The sequence below is a fragment of the Sturnira hondurensis genome, unplaced genomic scaffold (assembly GCF_014824575.4).
Source record: "Sturnira hondurensis isolate 20B ecotype Veracruz unplaced genomic scaffold, ASM1482457v3 Scaffold0024124, whole genome shotgun sequence".
Lineage (NCBI taxonomy): Eukaryota > Metazoa > Chordata > Mammalia > Chiroptera > Phyllostomidae > Sturnira > Sturnira hondurensis.
The window spans coordinates 221,489-242,006 of NW_028096755.1; the positions used below are offsets into that span (position 1 = coordinate 221,489).

Genomic DNA, 20,518 nt, shown 5'->3' on the forward strand with positions numbered 1-20,518 from the left:
GGCCCCTCCACCTGGGCCTGGTCCCTCCAGTCCCAGCACTCTGACTTGTTTGGTACCAGTGAGTGTGGGTGCCCTCCAGGGATAAGCTGACAGTTTCTAGCAAAGTGGCGCGCGCGTGCGCGCGCACACACACACACACACACAGTCAAAGTCACATAAGGCCTGGGAGAAGCAGTTGAAGAAAGTTGGCTGATACCTTTATTGCTTTGGGGGGGAGGGGGGTGCTCAGGAGCTCTTGGTGGGGCGCGCCCGCTTCCTCTTCACCATCACAGGCTTCTGGCTGCGCAGGATGGCGCTGGCCCTGCGGATGGCGGCCATGCGCAGGTCTGGTCGGTACTTGTTCTTGCGGATCATGTGCCGGATGCTGCTCAGGGTAGCTCGGGCATTCTTGTTGATGGTGGTCCGCACATAGGAGGTGGCTGGCTTTCGTTGGCCTGGTGAGGGAGAAGGGGGGCGAGGGCTTAGTTGCGTATCCTCCATCTTTAATGCATCTTCCAGGTGTGAGGGGACATTGCACCCTGAGAACCTGAGTCATGGTTGTAAGGTTGGGGGGAACCCAGCCCTGTCTCCAAACACGACTTACAGGACACTCACAGTGACCACCCAGGCCAGGCCACAACACTGTAGAGGCATCTCCTCAGCGCTGTGTCCCAAACAGCACTCACCATCATCTCACTGTTCAGAAATGTGAGCAGACACAATGGACAAGGACTTCTGTCCAAAGTCTCACATACACAGAGATATCACAGGCTGTCTGACTCCAGGCAGAGGGAGGTGAGGCAGGTACCAGCCAGACAGCCATCACTCCCAGCACTGCGGCTGCCCCCACCAGGCCCCGGTACCCACTGTGAACAGGGTCTGAAACACCAAGCTGAGGCTTGGCCCCGATGCTGGGGTGACAGGGAGCCACACAGGGGAGCAGGGAGTGAGGAGAAACCTTGGTGTACAGGTGTAGTCTGACTCCACTACCCAGAATTCCACCAAACACCCCTCCCCACACCAAGGCTACAGCTGCGTCCATGACACAGAGCAGGGCCCACATTAATGCCTCTCATCAGTCTGGTTCCTGACAGCCTGGAAAAGGCCACCCAACCATCCAAGAGAAGGAAGTTTTCAGGACCCTACACACCAGAACGTGGAGTGTGCATGGACTCTTGAGCAGCCCACTAGCACACATGACCAGGTACTCTTGGGCTGCGTTCCCAAGAGCAGTAACCCCCTCCCACAGGCAGGAGACACTGGGATCAGGAGCAGGCAGGCCATGCATGACCCTGAACCTGACCCCTAACAGAAGCTCCTCTTAATCAGGGTCCTGGGAACAACTCACTTCCCTCTTAAGAACCTCAGCGAAGAGACGAAGTGGTGAAGATATAACCCATGACTCAGAAAAGCCCCCCAACTCCTTGACCTCCCAGACACTAAAAAGGTCCTGTCCCTGCCTAAGGGTGCAGATTATGGGGGTGGATGCCCTGCTTGAGCCCACAGAGCAGCACCGGGGTCAAATTGCTGCTTCTGACCCAGCCTGTCACTTCCTGCAAGGAGGAGGAAGGGGGAGGCTCACCTATTTTGCCTAAAGTTTCCCACGGGCAGCAAGGTGGAGACATCCACCTCTACCTGGGCTTAATTTGAAAACCATCAGATTGTATAACCCTGTAGTTTAATCCAAAACACGGTCCCCAGAACACACCGTTCAGTTCTTACTACAAAGACCCAGCCAGCTCACAGATGGTGGAGTGGCTAAGACAAGTCACCTTCCCAAAGGAACACCCTGACTCTAAGAATCCTCGATTGAGAAGCGGAATTACTCTTGTTCCCACCAATGAAGACCACAGTTCCCCGTCCCCCATGGGGGCCGCGCCAGGGGAAACGCTCACCAGATCTCCGCTTCATGACGACCACCACACCTTTGCCATCGGCTGCAGGCTCCACGCCCACCGTCTTGCGGTGAATCAGACCATTGTAGCGAAAGGAGTTGCGGGCCTTAAGATTATTGGGTTCCTAAAAGGGAAGATACATAGGAATCGTGAAGAGAGAGAGGATATGGCGACCGCGAAGGTGCCTCCCCCGACGCGGACCCAGAGGTCCAGGCCCCGCTTACAGTGCTGTACGTCTGCTTGTTCCTCTTGATCAGGAAACTGGAGCAGTTCCGGATGACCATCCATTGCAGGTGGGCAGACATGTTTAGAGCTGCGGGGAAAGAGGACCGGGGAGATGTCAAAGGGAGCCGCGGTACGACGCCGGTCCCCGGAACCCCACCAGGACAGAGGGGAGGTGTGAGTAGGAACCTGGTGAATGCGGGCAACGTGAGGGCAAACAACAAGGAATGTGCCAAGCGGGGCTAGGCGACCTAAGAAGGCGGCGGGGCTGAACTGCGGGGAAGAACGTGAGAATCTACAGCGCCTTCGGGCGGCGGGGCTGGGGGTCAGCCAGAGACACAAGGGACGCAAAGAGAAAGCCCGACAGGGGAAAAATTGGATTGCGGGCACAAGGCGCAGCCACGCGGACGGGCGGAAGGCCTCCCCTCACCTCCTCTCGCAGCTGCAGCCGGAGACGGAAAGAGGCACGTCAGAGGCGGGGCGACGCCTTTAATAGCGACACGCATTTCCGCTTCCTCTCTGGGCTCCCGAGCGTCGTCTCGGGATTCCCGCCTCCGAGGCGGCTCGGGAACGTTCGGCTATTTCCGCCCTGCCGTCTCACTCCGCTCGAAACCGTTCGGATCTCTTCGGCTAGAGACTCCGGGGCGTGTTCTCTGACGAGGAGTAACTCCCGGCCCTTCCAGTGTTTCGGAAACTGCAGCTGGGTTTCCGAATGGGTAGAGCTCGAGAGTCCCCCTCAGTCCCCTTTCCCAACGGCCTCTCCCTAAAATTGCTCACCCAGTGCTTGGCATAGGATGGGCGCTCAATACACATTTGTTTTAGGATTCGTGCTTTATGAATGACAAAGTGAGAGTGTGATCTAAGCATTTAAGCCTAGCCCTGGAGTCTCGGTACTTCCGGTCTTCTTCGTAAACCCCCGGTTATTGCCGTGGAAGGCTCGCTCGGGTATTTTCGGAACCCTCCGGAAACGCTCATCGGAGAAGGGAGCCGCCTTTCTTTATTGGCCCATTCCCGGACCTACTCGTCAACACTGGGCCCCACTCGGCCACATTCGGAACCCTTCGGAATCCCGGCAGCCTCCCCTAAGTTCCCCTCTTCAGGGTCCTCTTAAAATAAACTATGGAAGTGTCGGGTTGAGAGAGAAGCTAGACCTTACTTCTCGCAGACTGCCCCACCCAGGGGAGCGTGGATTTCCTCTGTGGGCGAGTTAATTGGAAGAAAAGAGACGTGCCTGGGAAAGCCTTTGGTTCCTTCCTTTAGGCGTCTCATACCTTTTCGCTCAGCTCCCTTGAGTCCGCTATGTCCCACCCGTTAAACTTCTTGGAAGCGTATTTCCCGTTTGTTTCGACCCTGTGTATTTTCTGAATCACCTTTAAGGGGTAGGAGCCTTGCCTGGTGTTACCCGAGTCCTCAGCCTCACCAGCACAGGACCCGGCGAGATGCCCACGGAACAAAAGCAAATGACAATGCCTTAGGTCGCCTCTACCAACCCCCATGAATCTGACGGTGGGGTCAGGGTCCTGTGAAGGGTACACCTTTGTGCCTTCCATACATTCATTAGGAGGTGGCACCCAGGAGGCTCCAGGGGACAGACAATAAGTGCGCGAAACCTTGGCTTCGCAGGGCCTGTGACTGCTGATCCCTGAGTCCCAGAGGTGCTGGTGTTCGAGGGCCTTGTCTGATCCTTGTTTTTGACACTACCTGTCCCCACTGTGGGTGCACAGAAGGCCCCAGAAGATGGTCTGAAGAGAACAAGGCCCAGATTCCCGCCGCGCCCCGCCCTGCCTCCATTAGAGAGTCCAGAATATTTTCCATGTGTTGCTTCCGCTCCTTGGGGTGCAGGGGTCCTGGGCCACTCCTATGCCTCAGCCCCAGGCCCTGCAAGGAAACTCCGGCCGAGGAGCACCCGGGGCCCGTCCATAGGCTCCCGGCTCAGATGACCGGACGGCAGCCGGGTACACCTGGCGCCGTCCCCGACCCCGCCCCTGGCCGGGCGGCACCCGGAAAGCTCCCCGCCGGAGCCAGAGCGGCGAAGCAGGGCCATGGCGTCAGCGCCAGCAGTGTGCGCCCCGCAGGGTCCCACGCCGGGTACACCATCCCCGCCGGTCAGCGCGCCCGCGCCCGCGTCCGGCCTGGGCCGTTGCCGGATGGCGTTGCTGCTGGCCGTGGCGCTGGACGTGGCGGGCATGGCGTCGCTGCTGACCGGCGTGTTTGCGCAGCTGCAGGTGCGGGGTCGTGACTTCGGCGACCTGCTCATTTACTCCGGCGCGCTGCTGGTCTTCATGAGCCTGCTGGGCTGGATCCTCTGGTACACCGGCAACATCGAGATCTCGCGCCAGGAGCTCGAGCGCGACTACGGCCTGCAGCCCTCCGCGCTCGCGCGCCTGGCGCGCAAGCTCTCTCGCCGCTGGTCGGCGCCAGCTTCAGCCGCCGCGGGCCAGCGTACGACGCCTGATTCCCGGGGGGCGCGCCGCGCCACCCGCGCGCCCCAGCCGCCCAACGCCGGCTCCCGCCGCGTACGCCTGCAGCTGGCTACTCTCGAGGCCGCGCCCGGGGCGGCGGGCGCGGGCACTGAGTGAGCCCGAGGTGAGGTTCCGGGAGGAGGGGCGGGGAAGAGACGGAGGGACAACTGGAAAGATGGCAAGAGTGAGGGGAAAGAGGGAGGGACCAAGGGGAGGTACTGTGGGAGAAAAAAAGGGACTGAAGGAGAGATGGAGGGACCTAGGGGAGAGAGGGAGGGACAAAGGGCAGAAAGGGAGGGACTTCGGGAGAGATGGAATTAGAGACACAGGGGAAGATAGAGAGATAGAGACAGTGGAGCGAGAGAGACACAGGACCAGGTCAAGTTAGGAAAGGAGAGAAGCGGAGAGTAGCAGAGACCCAGAGGATGGAGAGAGCAAGCATGAATGCCCCCTCCCTGCTCCAGATGAGGGAAGTCACTGTTCGATTGGAGGTCCCTCCCTGAATTCCCAGACGCACCAGATCTCATGTAATCCTAAGTGTGCCTGGGTCTCCAAGGTCACACTACTCTTATCTTCCCCATCCCAGGGGAGGACACTGAGGCCCAAAATGATGTCACCTTTTGTCCAGGGGCACACAGCTGGGATTCTCCTGACAAAACGTCTAAAGAGAGAGGGGGTAAGAGTGGGAATGACCTACCGAGGCAGGAGAGTGATGCCGACACAGGCCAAGACTCGGGGAAGGCTCCTTACCTCCCTTTTATCCCTCCTGTGTTTTCTATTCCCTTTCCTGAACACACTCTCCAGCATGCATGCCTCTGCTCAAAGACCTGCTGAGGCTCCCCATTGCCCTCTGGTTCAACCAGAGGGGGCCCACTGCGTCTCAGCACCACGCCTTCCCTGCAGCCTGGCGATGTCCCTCAGACTACTGACAGCCAGGTTCTCACACCAGTTGGCCTCTGTTCATGCTCTCCCTACAGCAGGAGTGCCCTTGCCGTCTGTACTGCACAGAAAACTTCCCCTGTGTCCTTTAAGATCCAACTCAACTCTGCTGCCTTTCTCTGGGTCTTCACATTGTGAGTTACCCATTACTGCTTGTATCATCATCCTGTGTCGTGTCTGTGTGTGCTGGTACTGCCTCTCCCACCCAGCAGGGAGCCCCTGGAGGTGAGGTCTGAGTCTCTGATATCTGGGTTCTTAGCACTTCCCAGCAAAAAGAGAACCCGAGAAATCAGAGGTTGATGATGACCCAAGTGGACGGATGGATGAATGAATAGGTGGATGAATTGCCTGGATAGAGAGACAAATGAATGAATTAGTGGGTGGATGGATGGATAGATAGATTAGTGGATGGATGGATGGGTGGATGGATGTGTTAGTTGATGGATGGCTAGATGGGTGGATTAGTTGGATGGGTGGATTAGTTGGATAGATGGACGAATTAGTTCATGGATGGGTAAGTGGATGGATTAGTTGATGGATAGATGGATTGGTGGATGGATGAATGGATTGGTGGATGGATGGATGGATTGGTGGATGGATGAATGGATTGGTGGATGGATGGATGGATTGGTGGATGGATGGATGGGTTAGTGGATGGTTGGGTAGATGGATGGATGAGTTGATGGGTGGGTGGATACATAGGTGGGTACATGGATGGATGGATGGATGGATGAGTTGATGGGTGGGTGGATACATAGGTGGGTACATAGATGAATGGATGAGTGGGTGGATGGATGCACAGTTACATGAATAGACAAATGGATAGTTGCATGGATGGGGGGATGGATGGATGAATGGATAGGTTGGTTGATGGGTGGCTGTGGTTGGATCACTGGATGGCTAGATAAATTGGCTGATGGATGTCTGGCTGGATAGATATGACTGAATTGGTGGGTGGGTAGATGAGTGAAGGGGTGGTAGGCAGGATGATTTGGGCGGATGGGTAAGAATGTGCATGAGTGGATGGTTGGGTCTGTTAATGGGTGAATGGACAGGGGGATCAAATGGATGGGTGGGTGAGTGAATCAGTTTCTGAAATGGAGTTTCCATAAAACCTTAATGTCTTAAAACATTCTTTTTTTTTTTTAGTTTTTTAAAAACTATTTTATTTATTTATTTTTTTAGAGAGGAAATGAAGGAGAGAGGGAGAGAAATATCAATGTATGGTTGCCTCTTGTGCGTCCCCTGCTGGGAACTGGCCTGCAGCCCAGGCATGTGCCCTAGACTGGGAATCGAACCTCGGTCCTTTGGTTCACGGGCCCGAGCTCAATCCACTGAGCTACACCAGCCAGGGCTTAAAACATTCTTTCTATGTGATGAATGAACTTTTCTTGTATACATCCAGAGCAATACTAGGCATACACCCTTCTTTGTGAGAATTAAGAAAATAGCCATATGTTCTGTCCTGTGGTTCAAGTGAGGAAACCACTTCAGGAAAAGACGAACAGCTGTATGATAGGGGGAGCATGAGCTAACACAAAATTGGGCATATAATGCGGAAGTAACCGCCTGTGGTTACAGTTACCCCCGAAAAATGCTTCCTCACGCCCACAAGTCTGCCAGCGCTGGGTGGATCTCCATGGCTAGAACCACCTGCCAGAAACTGGCCAAGCTGATGGGAGTGTAGGCCGCTGTTAGAAGGAGCGAGTGGATGTGGTTGGATGGATGGATGGATGAATGGAATCCAGACACAGGGCTCCTCCTCAGTGGGAAAGACGAGGTGTTCCCAGCCTGTGAAGAACAGCTTGAATTTTCACAGAGGAACCCATAGGTTTTGACTCCAGTGCCCCCCCGCCCCCAACTCCAGGGCCAAACTTCATGTGTGTCCATGAAGACCCACTCCGCCTTCATCATTTGTCCCCCGCTCCGTCACCTTTCTCAGTCTCTGCCTGCCTGTGTCTCTTTCTGTGTCTGTCCCCATGTCTCTGTTCCAGTCTTTCTCCCTGTCTCCAGTGTCTCTTTGTCTCCGCACCTCTGCCTGTCCCGGTCTCTCATCCCCCACCTGTACCATTGTGTCCCAGGGAGTTCAAGTCCCATGTGCAGCCACCAGGGCATGGAGGGGTGAGGAGCCAGTGGGCAAGTGTGTGGTCCACGGGCGAGGGGCTGAAGCAGGTGGAAAGGGCTTCCCCTGCATTTCCCAGGCCCCTGGGCAGCAGGCACAGGGGACACATGGATACGGGGACCCCAGCAGCCACTAACACCACCCTCCCTCCTGCAGACCAGCTCATGGCCCCACCTGCCAGGACCCGACCAAGATGTGCAGCTGCTCCCAACATCCTGTGGCCGCCAGGGTGCCTCCCCATGCTCCTCTGTCACCTGGATAAATGACTGCCTCCCGGCTCTGCTTGTCTGTCTGGGAGAGGGACATCACATAGGGAGGGGTGTGGGGAAGGCCCAGGTGCACTAGGTCACATCCACTTGCTCTTGACGATCCCAGAGCCCCCGGGGACATAGGAGCCCAGCTCCCCCAGGAGCCTGAGCCCAGGCTCATCCTCTCGGTCCAGACCTCCCTCCACCCGGGCCCCTCTGTTCGTTTGGGGCCCTTCGAGAAGCAGACAGAGGGGCAAATTAGACCTTGCAGGATGTTTACTGGGGGGGAACTTTCGGAGGGGAGGTTGGTGTGGGTGGGAGGCTGAGAAAGGACCGGAGGGAGGAAGGAGGGTCAGGGCCAAGATGAGTCTTAGAGGGACCCCCACTGTGCTCAGGCACTGGGTGGGGAGCCTGGCAGATGCTGGTAGGGGGTGGGACACATGATACCATAGTGGGTACCAGAGGCCATCAGGGGCGGTGGTGCTTCCCACGGGAAGAGAGCTGAGGGGTACACCCCCTGGCTGAAGTGCGCCCCCCCAGCCCCACTCAGGCCACCCCCAACTCCCTCATTTCAGATCCCCTCCGTCCAGAACCCCCGCCATTCAGCCCAGGCCCCCGAACCAGCCTGGGGGACCTCATCATTTCAGGTCCCCTCTGCTCACAGCCTCCCCGCTCATCTCCTCCTTCCGACTCCTCATTCCAGCCCCACTCAGGTCATACCCGCCCTGGTCACAGCCCAGGCCCCACACTCAACCCACCGCCCTACTGAAGCACACACGTGTATATATGCCCGCTGCCCCCGGGGCTCATCCACCTCCGGCTCCCATGGCTCTCCGGAAAGAGACCACCAGTCTATATGCTCTATCTTTTTTTATTTTTATAATAGAGAGAGGGGAAGGGAAGGAAAAGCGAGGGAAAGAAACATCAGTGTGTGGCCCCCTCTTGAGCGAGCCCCACGGAAAACCTAGCCCCGCAACCCAGGCGTCTGCCCCAACCAGGAGTTGAGCCAGCAACTCTTTGGTTCACTGTCCCATGCTCAATCCCCTGAGCCACACCAGCGAAGGCTATCTTTTTTAAATTTTTTATTAAAGATTTTATTAAAGATTTTATTTACCAATTTTTAGAGAAGGGAAGGGATGGAGAAAGAGGAAGAAGAGAAGCATCCGTGTGTGGTTGCCTCTTGCGCGCCCCCTACTGGGGACCCAGCCCACGTGCCCTGACTGAGAATCCCACTGGCGACCTCTCAGTTCGCGGGCTGGCGCTCAATCCAGTGAGCCACACCAGCCAGGGCTATATGCTATACCTTTATTGAGGGGTCCCCCCAGAGGCACCCCTAATCTTCATCCTCCCCTTCTGTTTCTTCACCCCCTTCGGTGGCCCCTGAGTCGCCCAGGGTGCTCCTCAGAGGGAGAGTGTTTGATGCACTGCCCGCGGAGGCCTTTTTCTTGTTCCGACTCCCCCGGTCCTGGGACGACAGAGAGACGGCCCTGGACGATTTGCCTTTGCCCTGCAGGAACCCGGGGAGGCGCAGCATATCCTGTTTCTCAGCCCACCTGCCCGGAAGGGGAAACACTCGGCCTTAGCCTATCCACCTGCTCCACTGGGGGCCCCCCCGGAACCCTCCCGAACCCCAACCCCACTTGCCAGAACAAGATGATGCTGCAGATGAGAAAGAGAAGAGCTGCGCACGACCAGCTCAGCGCCCACATGTGTTTCCACCGCAGGTTTTCTGGACAAAGTTCAGACCTTTGAGACTCGGGGGTCCTGGTTGCCAGCCTTCCTCCCCTGGGGGGGCCCTGTCTTCCAGGCGCTCACCGTCTAGCCGCTGGTGGTAGCAGAACCCGTCTCGGTAGCAGCATCGTAGACGCAGACAGAGATTGGGGTTCCTGATGGCCGCCTGACCCCCACAGCTCTCCCGTTCTCCCGGGTCTCCTTCACAGCCTGGGGGCCGACCACGCGTGGCCGTGACATCTCAGAGCCTGGCCCCCAGGGCCGTGGAGCTCCAGCAACCCAAGGCCAAGCTCTGCTGGCTGACTGCCTAGTGCTTGCTCTGTGCAGACCCAGGGGTCCAGGCCCCCAGCCCCTCCTCCCTCAGATCCAGGAGTCCAGGGCCCCCAGCCCCTCCTCCGTCAGACCCAGGGATCCAGGCCCCCAGCCCCTCCTCCCTCAGACCCAGGGGTCCAGGCCCCCAGCCCCTCCTCCCTCAGACCCAGGGGTCCAGGCCCCCAGCCCCTCCTCCCTCTGACCCAGGGGTCCAGGCCCCCAGCCCCTCCTCCCTCAGACCCAGGGACCCAGGCCCCCACACCCCCTTCCCTTTGGACCCCAGAGTCTAGTCTGGGCCCTGGGGACCCAGGATTTATCCACTGCTCACTCCACGGATAGAAGAAACCCTGGATGCCATTCCCATCTGTGGTGGGAAAATAGATGGGGTCAGGCGCTGTCAGGAGGGTGAGGAAGCCCCCTGCCCAGCTCTCTGACCCTCTCTCCGGGGCCCCTCACCTACTGAGCCCTGCATCAGCAGGAAGAGGCTCAACACGGGGATCCCACAGCCCACCATGTCACCTCCTCAGACCCCTGAGGCCTCTGTGATGACAGACCTTGAGGGCCATCCCCCAGCAATCAGGGGGCCCCACCCGCTCGCCTGCCCACCCAGCCCCCAGGGTTCCAAGTTCTGTTGCTGCGGAGCCCCCTTAGCAACGAGAAAGAAGCAAGGGGGTGTCACACTAGTCTGGTCACGCCCGGTGGCTAGGGACTTGCTTTCTTAGCAACCAGGTGGAAGAGGCTTTGGAGGTGGGGTGGGGGCCTAGCTAGAAGAGCCTTCTTAGTGACCTGCATGGAAAGTGGGTGGGGGTTCCAGGCCTCTCCCCCTCACCCACCAGGGGACTGAGGGGCGGGCACCCGAGTCCTTGCCAGAGAATCTCCCAGTTAGTGCTCTAAGGCCTGCAAAGCAGCTCTATGTGGAGCTCTGGAGTCTCCCGAGGCCTCATGGCCAAGGGTCAAGGGCAAGAGGGCCTGAGGCTTAGAAGGGCTCCTAGGTGGGTCCCATCGCTCAGGGGAACCCCCTGGCAACCAGAGGCCTAGGAGGGAGGGCAAGGAGACAGTAGGGGTCACGCACTTGCTCAGGAGTTCCCTGGCCTCGGGGGCGGTCCAGGCACCCTGGTGGAGAGTATGTGATCAGAGGGGTTTATCCACGCCTGTCTGGTAGACCTCAGGGCCCAGGGGTGAGGGGGTCTCATGGGCAGGGAGAACGTTTGCCCACCAAGGCCTAGCAAATGGGGAAAGGGGTCCTATGTAGGGCTTCAAACTTCTGGCTTGGGGTCTGTCCTTCAGTCGGGGGGAGGGGGCACGCAGTCCCCAGTTCTTCCTGATTGAAGTCCCACTCTCCTTTGCAGGACAGGGAAGAGGGCGCTGAGCTCTCTCCTGTGGCAGCGAGTCTTTGTGTCCTTGCTCCTGTGTCTGAGGGAGAATGGACCTGGGGGCCTGGACACCTGATTTAGAGGGAATGCGGGGGGGGGGGGCAGGACTCCTGGAGGGGGCCAGGGAGGGGGTCTGAGAGTGACTGTTCAGGAATCCAGACCCCACTTCTTGGGAAGCCCCGTGAGGCTGACTGCATTCTGTCATCTGTAAACATCCTGGTGGGAGCTGAGTGGGCCCTGGGCTGCCTCCGTCAGAGATGACACAGGTCAGAGGGGGCTCGGCAGGGGGCCGGGGGTGGGGGTCAGTGGGGTTGTGGGGCTGAGGCCAGGCAGCTGCTGACCGTTTCCTGTGTCAACATCATCTGGACCCACTTCCAATTCCCGGGATTCCTCAGGGATCAAGGAGGGGGTGGGGTGGGGGCGGGGCTGCCGGGCCCTGGACCGCGGCTTGGGACTGGGGGGGCCCCACCGTCACGGCCCTCACCGCTAATGACAGGTTTGGGCTGCCTCTGCGGCTCGCCTGCCCCGTCACCCCCCAGAGGCCAGACAGGACCCCCCAGGGACAGACAGACGGACACACACACAGGGCCTGGGACCTGCTGACCTCACACCAGCCGGCCCCACCTCGCCTGGGGGCCAGCACAGGAGCGGGGACCCTGGGCCCCCTCCTCACGTCCCGGTGGCATCTCCCCGCCTCATCATCTGAGACCCCCCCTCAGAGCCCCAGGCCCCTGTCTCCCCAGGTGTTGCGTCTCAGCCCGCGAGCTTGTCTCTCTGCATCTGGGGGGGGGGTACTGTTTCTGCATCTCTGCCTTTTTCTCACCCTGGGTCACTGTGCTCTGTCTTTCTTTCTGCTTGGCATCCTCTCTCACTGTTTGGGATTCCCCAGTCCCGCCTCTCTCCTCGCCCTCCTTTCCACAGAAGGAGCCCGAGTGTCCCCAACCCCAGAAAGACCTGGAGATCCTGTCCTACACCCGCCCCGTCTCCCTCAGCCTCCTGGGGCCCCTGGGGGAAGGGGACCCCACAGCCCCAGGGTCAGGGTTAGGCAGATGTGGGAACGGGTCCCAGCTGGGGACCACGGACCCAGGCTGCTGATCTCCCCCGAAGGAACATCCCCCAAAATTGCGCTACGGCGCCCCATTTGTCTCCACCTTTCTAGAGAGTAGGGTTTTAGGCCTGCACACCTGACACCTGGGTCTGAGGGGGGAGGGGACGGGGACCTGGACTCTGTGGGTCCATTCTGCGGGCCATGGCTGGCTCCCCAGGTTTCCTGTAGGTGAATGGGGCTGCTCTGACCCGACCCCTATCTTTGCCCTCACATTTGCCCCAGGCCCAGTCCCCATTCCCTGAAGCCAGTCCATCCCCCAAGCTGGTGGCCTGAGTCACCTTGGCTGGCCCCCGCCGGTCTGGGGGGGGCTACGTCAGTTCTCCCCTCACTGACGCAGCCTTGGGCCCCCCACACTGACTCAGCCGGAAGCAGGCCCCCTGAGGGGTGGAGACCCAGTGGTCAGAAGCCTAAGTCCCAGCGGGAGCAGGGGCTGGGGTGGGCCCCTGGGGGGCCGTGGAAGGGGTGGCCATGACCAAGAGGGAGAGAGAGAGACAGGGCGCGTGCGTGCTTACCTGAGGCGATGAGGTCATGTCCCACCATGGGGGGGCTGTGACCTCACCTCCCTGGGGACCTCAGCAGTTGCCCCCCCCCAGTGGTGAGGGATGACTCCAGCTGCCTTTCATCCCCAGAGCCCCCCTGCCAGCTCAGCACAGACTGGGGGCCAGGATGGGGGTCTGCAGGGAGACCTCTGGAAGGGCTCGTCACCTTTTGTCTTCTCACTTTCATCGCGCCTCTCTCTGCCACCCTGGGAGGGGAGGGCGGGGTGCTCCTGGGGATCTGGGTTCTGTGTCAGCCCCTCACTGGCTCTGCCTCGAACCCGACTGGCGGCCACCTCTGCCCCACACACCTGGCGCTCTCCGCCTGCGTGTCTGCACCAGCATCTCTGGCCCCTGAACCCCTCTCCCTCTCCTGCTCCCGCGCCTCTCCTGTCCCCATCTCTGCACAGTGTCCCCTCCGAGGGGCTGCTCTCTGCACGTTTCTCAGCGGCCACATCATGTCCCCCGATGGCTACATCTTTCCTTCTATTTCGTCTCCCTGAACGTGTTAATAAAAACCAGCAAACACAGCCATGGTTCACATTTGTTGAGAGCTGAATGATGGGGGGCTTTTTTTAAACCTGAGTGAGCTCCCTCTGACCATACTGAGGTGTTTGAGGGGTGGGGTGGGGTACTCAGCTATCCCCAGTTTCACAAGGGGATATGACCTCACCAGGGAAACTGAGGGCACAGGGGTGAAGCCTCAGGGCCTGAGGTCCCACCTCTCCTGAGTGCCTCAACATCTCTCTCACTGGGTCCCCTGTCGTCCCCATCTCTGGTTCTCTCTCACCTTCCTGACCCTACCTGTCACCTGGAGAAAAGCTCTCCCCTCAGTCTGCCCCGGTTGCTGACTCCTGACCTTGACTCCTTCGGTGACGTGGGGCCACTTTCTCTTTGCTACTCTGACTTGGTGTCTCCGTTTTTCCCTGTGCATGAGTGTCTTCTGGGCCCTGGTCCCCCCTCTCTCTCTCTGAGATGCCACGGTGTCTCTGTCCCTCTTCCTCAGGGGGTCACGGTGGGTCTCTCCAAGTCTCTCACGGTGCCACCTTCCCCTCTCCCTCTCTGCTGCCTGACCCCGAGCCTCTCCTCTCCGGGTTGCTGCCTCTCTGTGGGTCTCTCTCTGTCGCTGCACCACAGACTCTGCCTCTGGGCCCCAGTGGCCCCATCTGCCTGTGTGCCTCTTGCGTCCTTGCCCAGCCTCAGTTTCTCCAACTCTCCTCCCTCTCTCTCTGTCCCTTGGAGGAGCTCCCCCCACCCGGAGCCTCCATTTCCCCAGGCCCGCCCCGTTTCTCAGGCCCCCCGTCACCCCCTCCCCCCAGCCCCCCATCTCGCCGCCTGCCCTGGTCCAGCAGGACCCCCACCCGCAGCCGGGCCCCAGCCCTTGAGCCGCGTGTGTCTGCCCCAGCGGCGGCCGGGCCGAGGAGGTGGAGGGAGGGGACGCCAATGACCTCACCAGCCCCTCTCCGACCACCCCCCCCCTTTCCCTTTCAACTTTTCCAACTTTTCGTTCCGTGCCCTCCTCCGAGCGAGGCGGCGTGAGCCCTGCGAGGCAGCCGGCTCCGTCTGAATGGAAAAGGGAGGCAGGGAGGGTGAGTCAGGATGTGTCAGGCCGCCCTCCCCTGCCGCCTGCCCCCCGCCCGCCCGCCCCGGCCCCCTATATAACCCCCCAGGCGAACACACTCCCTCACTGCCGAGGCCCTGGCTGCTCGACGCACATGCCTCCCCTCCCCAGGCCGAGGCCCAGCTGACCCCTGGGGCTCCCCCGGCAGCGGACAGGGAAGGGTTAAAGGCCCCCAGCTCCCTGCCCCCTGCCCTGGGGAACCCTACCCTGTGGGGACATGAACAGTAAGTTGGTTCAAGTTCATGGGATGGGTGGGGGAGCAGGGAGGGAGGAGGGTGGGACCTTTGGCGGGGAGGGTGCGGAGCAGACAGACGGCGGAATGGGGCGCCGAGACGGGAGCGAGAGGGAGCGACGATGGGGAGGCAGACGAGGAGAGGAGGGCAGAGTCTGGGGAAGCCGGCAACCCGGAGCGGGACGGGCAAAGGGAGCGACGAAGGGACGGAGACTCGGGGACATCGAGAAGTGGGGACGCGCAGAGGCAGAGACACGATCGCAGCGAGGTGACCCCAGAGGGCCCGGGACGCCCAAGGAGGCCCCAGGGACGAGGGACGCACACACCCAGGGACCCCAACAGAGGCTGCACCGGGGAAACTGAGGCAGGGAGCCCAAGGAGGTGAGAGCGGGAGCAGGAGGAGAGACGCAGAGACAGAGGTGCAGACAGAACCGGGGAAGAGGGACGGATGCCGGCGGACGGACGGACGGACAGCGGCGGGAGCAGCCCGGGGGGCGGGCTGGGGGTGTGCGGCGGGAGCGGGGCAGCCCGGGGGGCGCTGATTGGCTGAGGGAGGCGGAGGGCGGGTCCCGGGGGGATGGGCGGCCGGGGAGGCGGCGGCAGGAGCCCCAGCGCCGCGCTGCAGCGCCGGGCTCTCCAGCCCAGGTGCGCCGGGGCATCCCGCACCGCGGCGGGCGCACCGCCTCGGGCGCGTCTCCGGGGAGGGTCTAGGGCCTCCGGGTCTCAGGCCGGAGCTCCCTCCCCTGCTCTCAGTCCGGCCCCGGGGTTCCCGGGGCCCCGGGAGGGGGCAGGTTCTGGCCTGTGCCTCCCCCTCACGCCCCGCCCCGGGGCCCAGATTCCGGCGTCCGGGGGCGGACGGGAGACGCCCGGCCCGTCTACCCGCCCGGGGCCGCGTCTGCTCCGACGGGCGGGGCAGCCAGAGCTGGGAGAGGGAGAGGGAAGCCCGCCCGGGCCGGCAACCGGCCCTGGGCGCTCCGCCCTGGGACGCGGGACCCCCAGCCCTCCTCTCTGGGACCGAACGTCCCCGCCCGAGCCCTCTGCCTCCTCCCGCCCGCAGGTGTTTGCTGCCTGGTCCTGGTCGTGCTGAGCCTGTGGCCAGAGAGGGCTGCTGCCCCAGGGCCACCTCCCGGCCCCCCGAAGGCTTCCCCAGACCCTCGGGCCGAGCTGGACAGCGCCGTGCTCCTGACCCGCTCGCTCCTCGCGGACACTCGGCAGCTGGCGGCGCAGCTGGTAGGACAGACGAGAGGATGGGCGGGGGACCTGGACGGGGACCGAGGCTCGGGCGGTATCTGGGCTTCCACGGTGGTACAGGTGGGGCGGGAGGGGGGAGTTTGAGGCCTGCGGTTGGGGGATGAAGGGACCCCCCAGAGCTGGACAGAGTCACCTTCATAGCTTCCCCCGCCCCAACCAGAGAGAGAAATTCCCAGCCGAAGGAGACCACAATCTGGACTCCCTGCCCACTTTGGCCATGAGTGCAGGGGCGCTGGGAGCCCTGCAGGTGAGAGCCGGGAAGAGGGATGGGGGTGACGGAGGGAGCTGAGCCTTGGACGGGGTCCGGGGATGTTGGGGGACAGCAGGGCCCCGGGCCAGGTGCTGCTGACGAGCCCCACGCCCCGTCCTCCCCCAGCTGCCGGGCGTGTTGACACGACTTCGGGCAGACCTCCTCTCCTACCTGCGGCACGTGCAGTGGCTGCGCAGGGCGGGAGGCCCGTCCCTGCGGACCCTGGAGCCAGAGCTGGGGGCCCTGCAGGCACGGCTGGACCGGCTGCTGCGGCGGCTGCAGCTCCTGGTAGGACGCCCCTGCTCAAAGCCCCTCCCCCCCCTCGCCCTGCCCCGTGTCCTCAGGATCCTGTGGTCCCGAGGCCCCAGACTCCAAAGTCCTGCCTGAAAACTCTTCATCTCCTCTCAGAAACTCAGACACCCCACAATCTCATGACCCCAAAACTCCCGCTAAAACTCTGAAGCCCTAAGACTCAACAGTCTAAACCCTCCCCAGTGACGTGGAAACCCTGGCCCCAAGACAGCACATTCCGGAACCCAAGCCCCGGAAACTCTGAACCCCCAGACCCTGAGATTTTCCAGATCCCAACATGACGAAGTAGAGACCCTGACTTGAGCAAACCCTGGAGCTAAAGCACCTAGACTCCAAGGTCTGAAACGATAAGCCCTGCGTCCTGAAGACTCCAGGTGCTGATTGTGAGCCCATGAGGCTGGCCCCAAGATCCTGAGTTCTAAAGTCACAGACCTAAGACCCTAAGACCCCTGGGCCAGACTCCCCAAGACCCTGGACCTCAAATTCCAGCTCCCAGTTCTGAGACCCCACATGTGAAAAGCCAGGCCTCGCCTGTGAGTTCTAGAGATCTCAGGCCACAGCCCCAAGATCTAGGCCTTGCCCCAGGCGTGAGAGCCCACAGCGCCCAGCCCTCACCCAGCCCCAGGGTCCCCCAGCCCTGCCCCTACACACCTCCCCCTCGATTCCCTGGCCATGGCCCTGGGAACCCTCACCGTTCGGGCACAGCCTTCATTTCCTGAACTGCCTACCCAGGCACCCACCACGTAGGCCAGAGACAGTCTGGAAATATGCAGCCCGAACAGTGCCCCCCCCCCCCGCCACAACCCAACCTGATTGACCAGAGGCTCCGAACACCCCTTTCTGGACCCTCCTGCCCCCCATCCCGCTGCACCCATGGACTGTTGCTAACTCTGTCCTCTTCCCACAGATGTCTCGCCTGGCCCTGCCCCAGGCACCCCCAGACCCGCCGGCGCCCCCGCTGGCCCCACCGGCCTCAGCCTGGGGAGGCGTCCGGGCGGCCCACGCCGTCCTCGGGGGGCTGCACCTGACTCTGGACTGGGCGGTGCGGGGCTTGCTGCTGCTCAGGACTCGGCTGTGACCCGCCACCCAGAGCGGCCCGCGTCCTTCACCGCCAGACCTTATTTATTTATTTATTTTGGGACTGGGGGCGTGGCAGCCAGAGGACCCCCCCCCTTCCTATTGTCTCCCCCTAGTTAGAGATAGTCCCCCTAGGAGACCTGGGCAGGGACACCTGTGCCTTATTTATACTTATTTATTTCAGGAGGTGGGCGGGAGACAGGGGGACTCAGGGCCCCCAGCAGGAGGGGGCTGGGGTCCCGGATTCTTGGCTCTCTGAGAAGNACCCGCCGGCGCCCCCGCTGGCCCCACCGGCCTCAGCCTGGGGAGGCGTCCGGGCGGCCCACGCCGTCCTCGGGGGGCTGCACCTGACTCTGGACTGGGCGGTGCGGGGCTTGCTGCTGCTCAGGACTCGGCTGTGACCCGCCACCCAGAGCGGCCCGCGTCCTTCACCGCCAGACCTTATTTATTTATTTATTTTGGGACTGGGGGCGTGGCAGCCAGAGGACCCCCCCCTTCCTATTGTCTCCCCCTAGTTAGAGATAGTCCCCCTGGGAGACCTGGGCAGGGACACCTGTGCCTTATTTATACTTATTTATTTCAGGAGGTGGGCGGGAGACAGGGGGACTCAGGGTCCCCAGCAGGAGGGGACTGGGGTCCCGGATTCTTGGCTCTCTGAGAAGTCTGGCCGCAGTGTCTCCGTGGCCCCCACTCCTCTGGGCCTAAGCAGGAGCATATACTATTTATTAAACTATTACTTTTTGTGTTGGGGTGGGGAGGGAGGGGGAAAGAGGCGTGGGTTTTTGTACAAAAACATGAGAAACCTTTTGTGAGATGGAGAAGGAGGAATCAAATTGGTTACACATATCCACTCAGAGGCGATTTCTATGGGGGCTCGTGGTGCGGGGCTGGACGTCGGGGCCCCTGGGCAGGGAAGAGGGAGGGACCCCAAGTGACCGAGGCCACCAGGGAGGCCACCAGGGCCTCAGGGCCCCTGAGCCCTGAGGGGCAGGGTCTGAGCCTCACCTGGTGCCTGGCATTTTGTAAGCATTCAATCAATACTGAATGAATTGCATGGTGGCTCCAGAAGGCCACCCAGTGACCGACGGAGCTCATTCAGGGCAAAGCTGGAAGGGGAAGCGCGCTCCCGGTGGCGGAGTTCACACCAGCAAATCGGAGACCAGCTAGATGTGTCCAGCCTCGGGGATGGTTCAATAAATCAGGGCGCATCCGGCGAGAGGGAGGTGCAGAGGCTGCTTCGGACGCAGGAAGAGCAGGCTGCAAACCAGGCTGATCCCCTTTCTGTGCTTCTCTGTATACATGTTTTTAAAACAATCCTAGGAGGAACTGTCCCAAAATGTTGACAACGGCTGCCTCCAGGTAGAAGGTGCGGGGTGGCACTGTGGGTGACTTATCGTTTGTGCTTGTAATCTCCAAAATTGCTACATGTATTTGGCATGACATGTTGTTAAAAAATAATAAACGCTATTTTTCAAATGACAGAATATCATCGCTTCTCGGCCTTTGGGCTAAGATCAAGTGTAAAATGACAGAATACCAGTCCCTTTCCCCCTCCCCCCCCCCAAAAAAGGCTCTCCGAAAGGGACAAGAAGAACTTGTTTTTGAAAATATATTTTATTGATTATACCATTACAGTTGTTCTATTCCCCTCTTCATTCCCCTCCACCCTGCACACCCCTCCCCCACCCTTTCCCCCTTTAGTTTATGACCACGTGTCTCAAGTTCTTTAGATTCTATATTTCCCCTACTATTCTTGCCCTCCCCCTATCTATTTTTTACCTACCGTCTATGCTACTTATTTTCTGTATCTTCTCCCCCCTTCTCCTCCTCCCACTCCCCTGTTGCTAACCCTCCATGTGTTCTCCACTTCTGTGGTTCCTCTCCTGATCTAGCTGTCCTCTTGGTTTGCTTTTGTTTTAGGTGTGGTTGTTAATAACTGTGAGTTTGTTGTCCTTTCACTGTTCATTTTTTTAATCTTCTTTTTCTTAGATAAGTCCCTTTAACATTTCATATAATAAGGGTTTGGTGATGATGAACTCCTTGAACTTGACCTTATCTGAGAAGCACTTTATCTGCCCTTCCATTCTAAATGAAAGCTTTGCTGGATACAGCAATCTTGGCTGTAGGTCTTTGGATTTCATGACTTGGAATACTTCCTTCCAGCTCAAGAAGGACTTGTTCATTGAGCACCAGTTCTGGGCTGCACCTGAAGTTGCAGGGTTTTACTTACGTGGTCCCCTGGATCCTGCACTGCACCCCACTTTACAAACAAAGGAAACTGAGGCTGGGGGGTATGCCTGGTGCTCAAAGTCACACAGCTAGGGAGAGACAGCTGTGATTCTGCCACAAGTCCGGCTCATTGCAAAGGGTGTGTTCCTTTCTAACTCAACAGACAGCAGCTGTGACCACAGACACAAATGCATTTGATATGGGGAAACTGAGGCTCTGGTGGGGTATGGTTCTCACTCAAGGTCTAAGGAAGGGCCAGTCGTGGGTGGTAGCTGTATTTGGAACCCTCTCTTAAGAGTCAGAAACCTGACCCGGGAGGTGTCGCTCAGTGGATTGAGCGCCAGCCTGTGATCCAAAGAGTCATCAGTTCAATTCCCAGTTAGGGCACATGTCTGGGTTTCGGGACAGGTTCCCAGTAGGGGGCGCTTGAGAGGCAACCACAAACTGATGATTCTTTCCCTCTCTTCCTCCCTCCCTTCCCCTCTCTAAATAAATAAAATCTTTTTTTAAAAAAAGAGTCAGAAACCCTCTGTTGAACTACTCATTTGCGACATCTCAGACAGACCTTCCCAGGGGACCCTGTCCAGTCACCAGTTTGAGTCTGGGGCGGGGGACCTTC

The 20,518-nt window shown here is 59.9% G+C and overlaps 4 protein-coding genes across 6 annotated transcripts; 2 read left to right on the plus strand and 2 right to left on the minus strand.

The window, feature by feature from the left end:
- Positions 1-171: 171 nt before the first annotated feature.
- RPL28 (ribosomal protein L28) lies at positions 172-2,635 on the minus strand. Of its 2 annotated transcripts, none has more exons than XM_037038058.1 (4): positions 2,527-2,635; positions 2,099-2,187; positions 1,875-1,998; positions 172-434 (listed from the first exon to the last, which is right to left on the minus strand). In XM_037038058.1, the coding sequence occupies exons 1-4, from the start codon at positions 2,600-2,602 to the stop codon at positions 226-228; spliced, it is 498 nt and encodes a 165-aa protein (XP_036893953.1). In that variant the 5' UTR covers positions 2,603-2,635; the 3' UTR covers positions 172-225. The 2 variants fall into 2 exon arrangements, with proteins under 2 accessions (XP_036893953.1, XP_036893954.1); XM_037038059.1 differs by lacking the exon at positions 2,527-2,635 and adding an exon at positions 2,286-2,391.
- A 386-nt stretch (positions 2,636-3,021) lies between these two features.
- Positions 3,022-7,894, plus strand: TMEM238 (transmembrane protein 238). 2 transcript variants are annotated; one of them, XR_005065332.1, is made up of 3 exons: positions 3,022-4,682; positions 5,536-5,631; positions 7,776-7,894. XR_005065332.1 is itself a non-coding variant. In XM_037038057.1 (2 exons), exon 1 carries the CDS (start codon positions 4,139-4,141, stop codon positions 4,673-4,675), a length of 537 nt encoding a protein of 178 aa, XP_036893952.1. In that variant the 5' UTR covers positions 3,027-4,138; the 3' UTR covers positions 4,676-4,682; positions 7,776-7,894. The 2 variants fall into 2 exon arrangements, 1 of the variants encoding a protein (XP_036893952.1); XM_037038057.1 differs by lacking the exon at positions 5,536-5,631 and having other exon boundaries at positions 3,027-4,682.
- A 1,306-nt stretch (positions 7,895-9,200) lies between these two features.
- On the minus strand, positions 9,201-10,424 carry TMEM190 (transmembrane protein 190). The gene is made up of 5 exons (XM_037038132.1): positions 10,367-10,424; positions 10,239-10,274; positions 9,683-9,808; positions 9,512-9,596; positions 9,201-9,420 (listed from the first exon to the last, which is right to left on the minus strand). Exons 1-5 carry the CDS (start codon positions 10,422-10,424, stop codon positions 9,201-9,203), a joined length of 525 nt encoding a protein of 174 aa, XP_036894027.1.
- Positions 10,425-15,357: 4,933 nt separating this feature from the next.
- On the plus strand, positions 15,358-17,725 carry IL11 (interleukin 11). Its single transcript, XM_037038133.1, has 5 exons — positions 15,358-15,472; positions 15,616-16,010; positions 16,192-16,278; positions 16,408-16,569; positions 17,501-17,725. Exons 1-5 carry the CDS (start codon positions 15,358-15,360, stop codon positions 17,669-17,671), a joined length of 930 nt encoding a protein of 309 aa, XP_036894028.1. The 3' UTR covers positions 17,672-17,725.
- Positions 17,726-20,518: the final 2,793 nt, after the last annotated feature.

What these genes read in the sequence shown, in the direction of transcription:
- TMEM238 (XM_037038057.1), top strand. Translation starts at nt 4,139, where the DNA reads ATGGCGTCAGCGCCAGCAGTGTGCGCCCCGCAGGGTCCCACGCCGGGT.
- RPL28 (XM_037038058.1), bottom strand. Translation starts at nt 2,602, where the DNA reads ATGCGTGTCGCTATTAAAGGCGTCGCCCCGCCTCTGACGTGCCTCTTT. An exon ending in GGCTGCAGCTGCGAGAGGAG is followed by an intron (nt 2,188 to 2,526) that starts GTGAGGGGAGGC and finishes CTTTCCCCGCAG; the next exon opens with CTCTAAACATGTCTGCCCAC. An exon ending in ACAAGCAGACGTACAGCACT is followed by an intron (nt 1,999 to 2,098) that starts GTAAGCGGGGCC and finishes CTTCCCTTTTAG; the next exon opens with GAACCCAATAATCTTAAGGC.
- TMEM190 (XM_037038132.1), bottom strand. Translation starts at nt 10,424, where the DNA reads ATGGTGGGCTGTGGGATCCCCGTGTTGAGCCTCTTCCTGCTGATGCAG. An exon ending in GCTGATGCAGGGCTCAGTAG is followed by an intron (nt 10,275 to 10,366) that starts GTGAGGGGCCCC and finishes TTCCCACCACAG; the next exon opens with ATGGGAATGGCATCCAGGGT. An exon ending in GGGTTTCTTCTATCCGTGGA is followed by an intron (nt 9,809 to 10,238) that starts GTGAGCAGTGGA and finishes GTCGGCCCCCAG; the next exon opens with GCTGTGAAGGAGACCCGGGA.
- IL11 (XM_037038133.1), top strand. Translation starts at nt 15,358, where the DNA reads ATGGGCGGCCGGGGAGGCGGCGGCAGGAGCCCCAGCGCCGCGCTGCAG. An exon ending in GGGCGCTGGGAGCCCTGCAG is followed by an intron (nt 16,279 to 16,407) that starts GTGAGAGCCGGG and finishes GTCCTCCCCCAG; the next exon opens with CTGCCGGGCGTGTTGACACG. An exon ending in TGCGGCGGCTGCAGCTCCTG is followed by an intron (nt 16,570 to 17,500) that starts GTAGGACGCCCC and finishes CTCTTCCCACAG; the next exon opens with ATGTCTCGCCTGGCCCTGCC.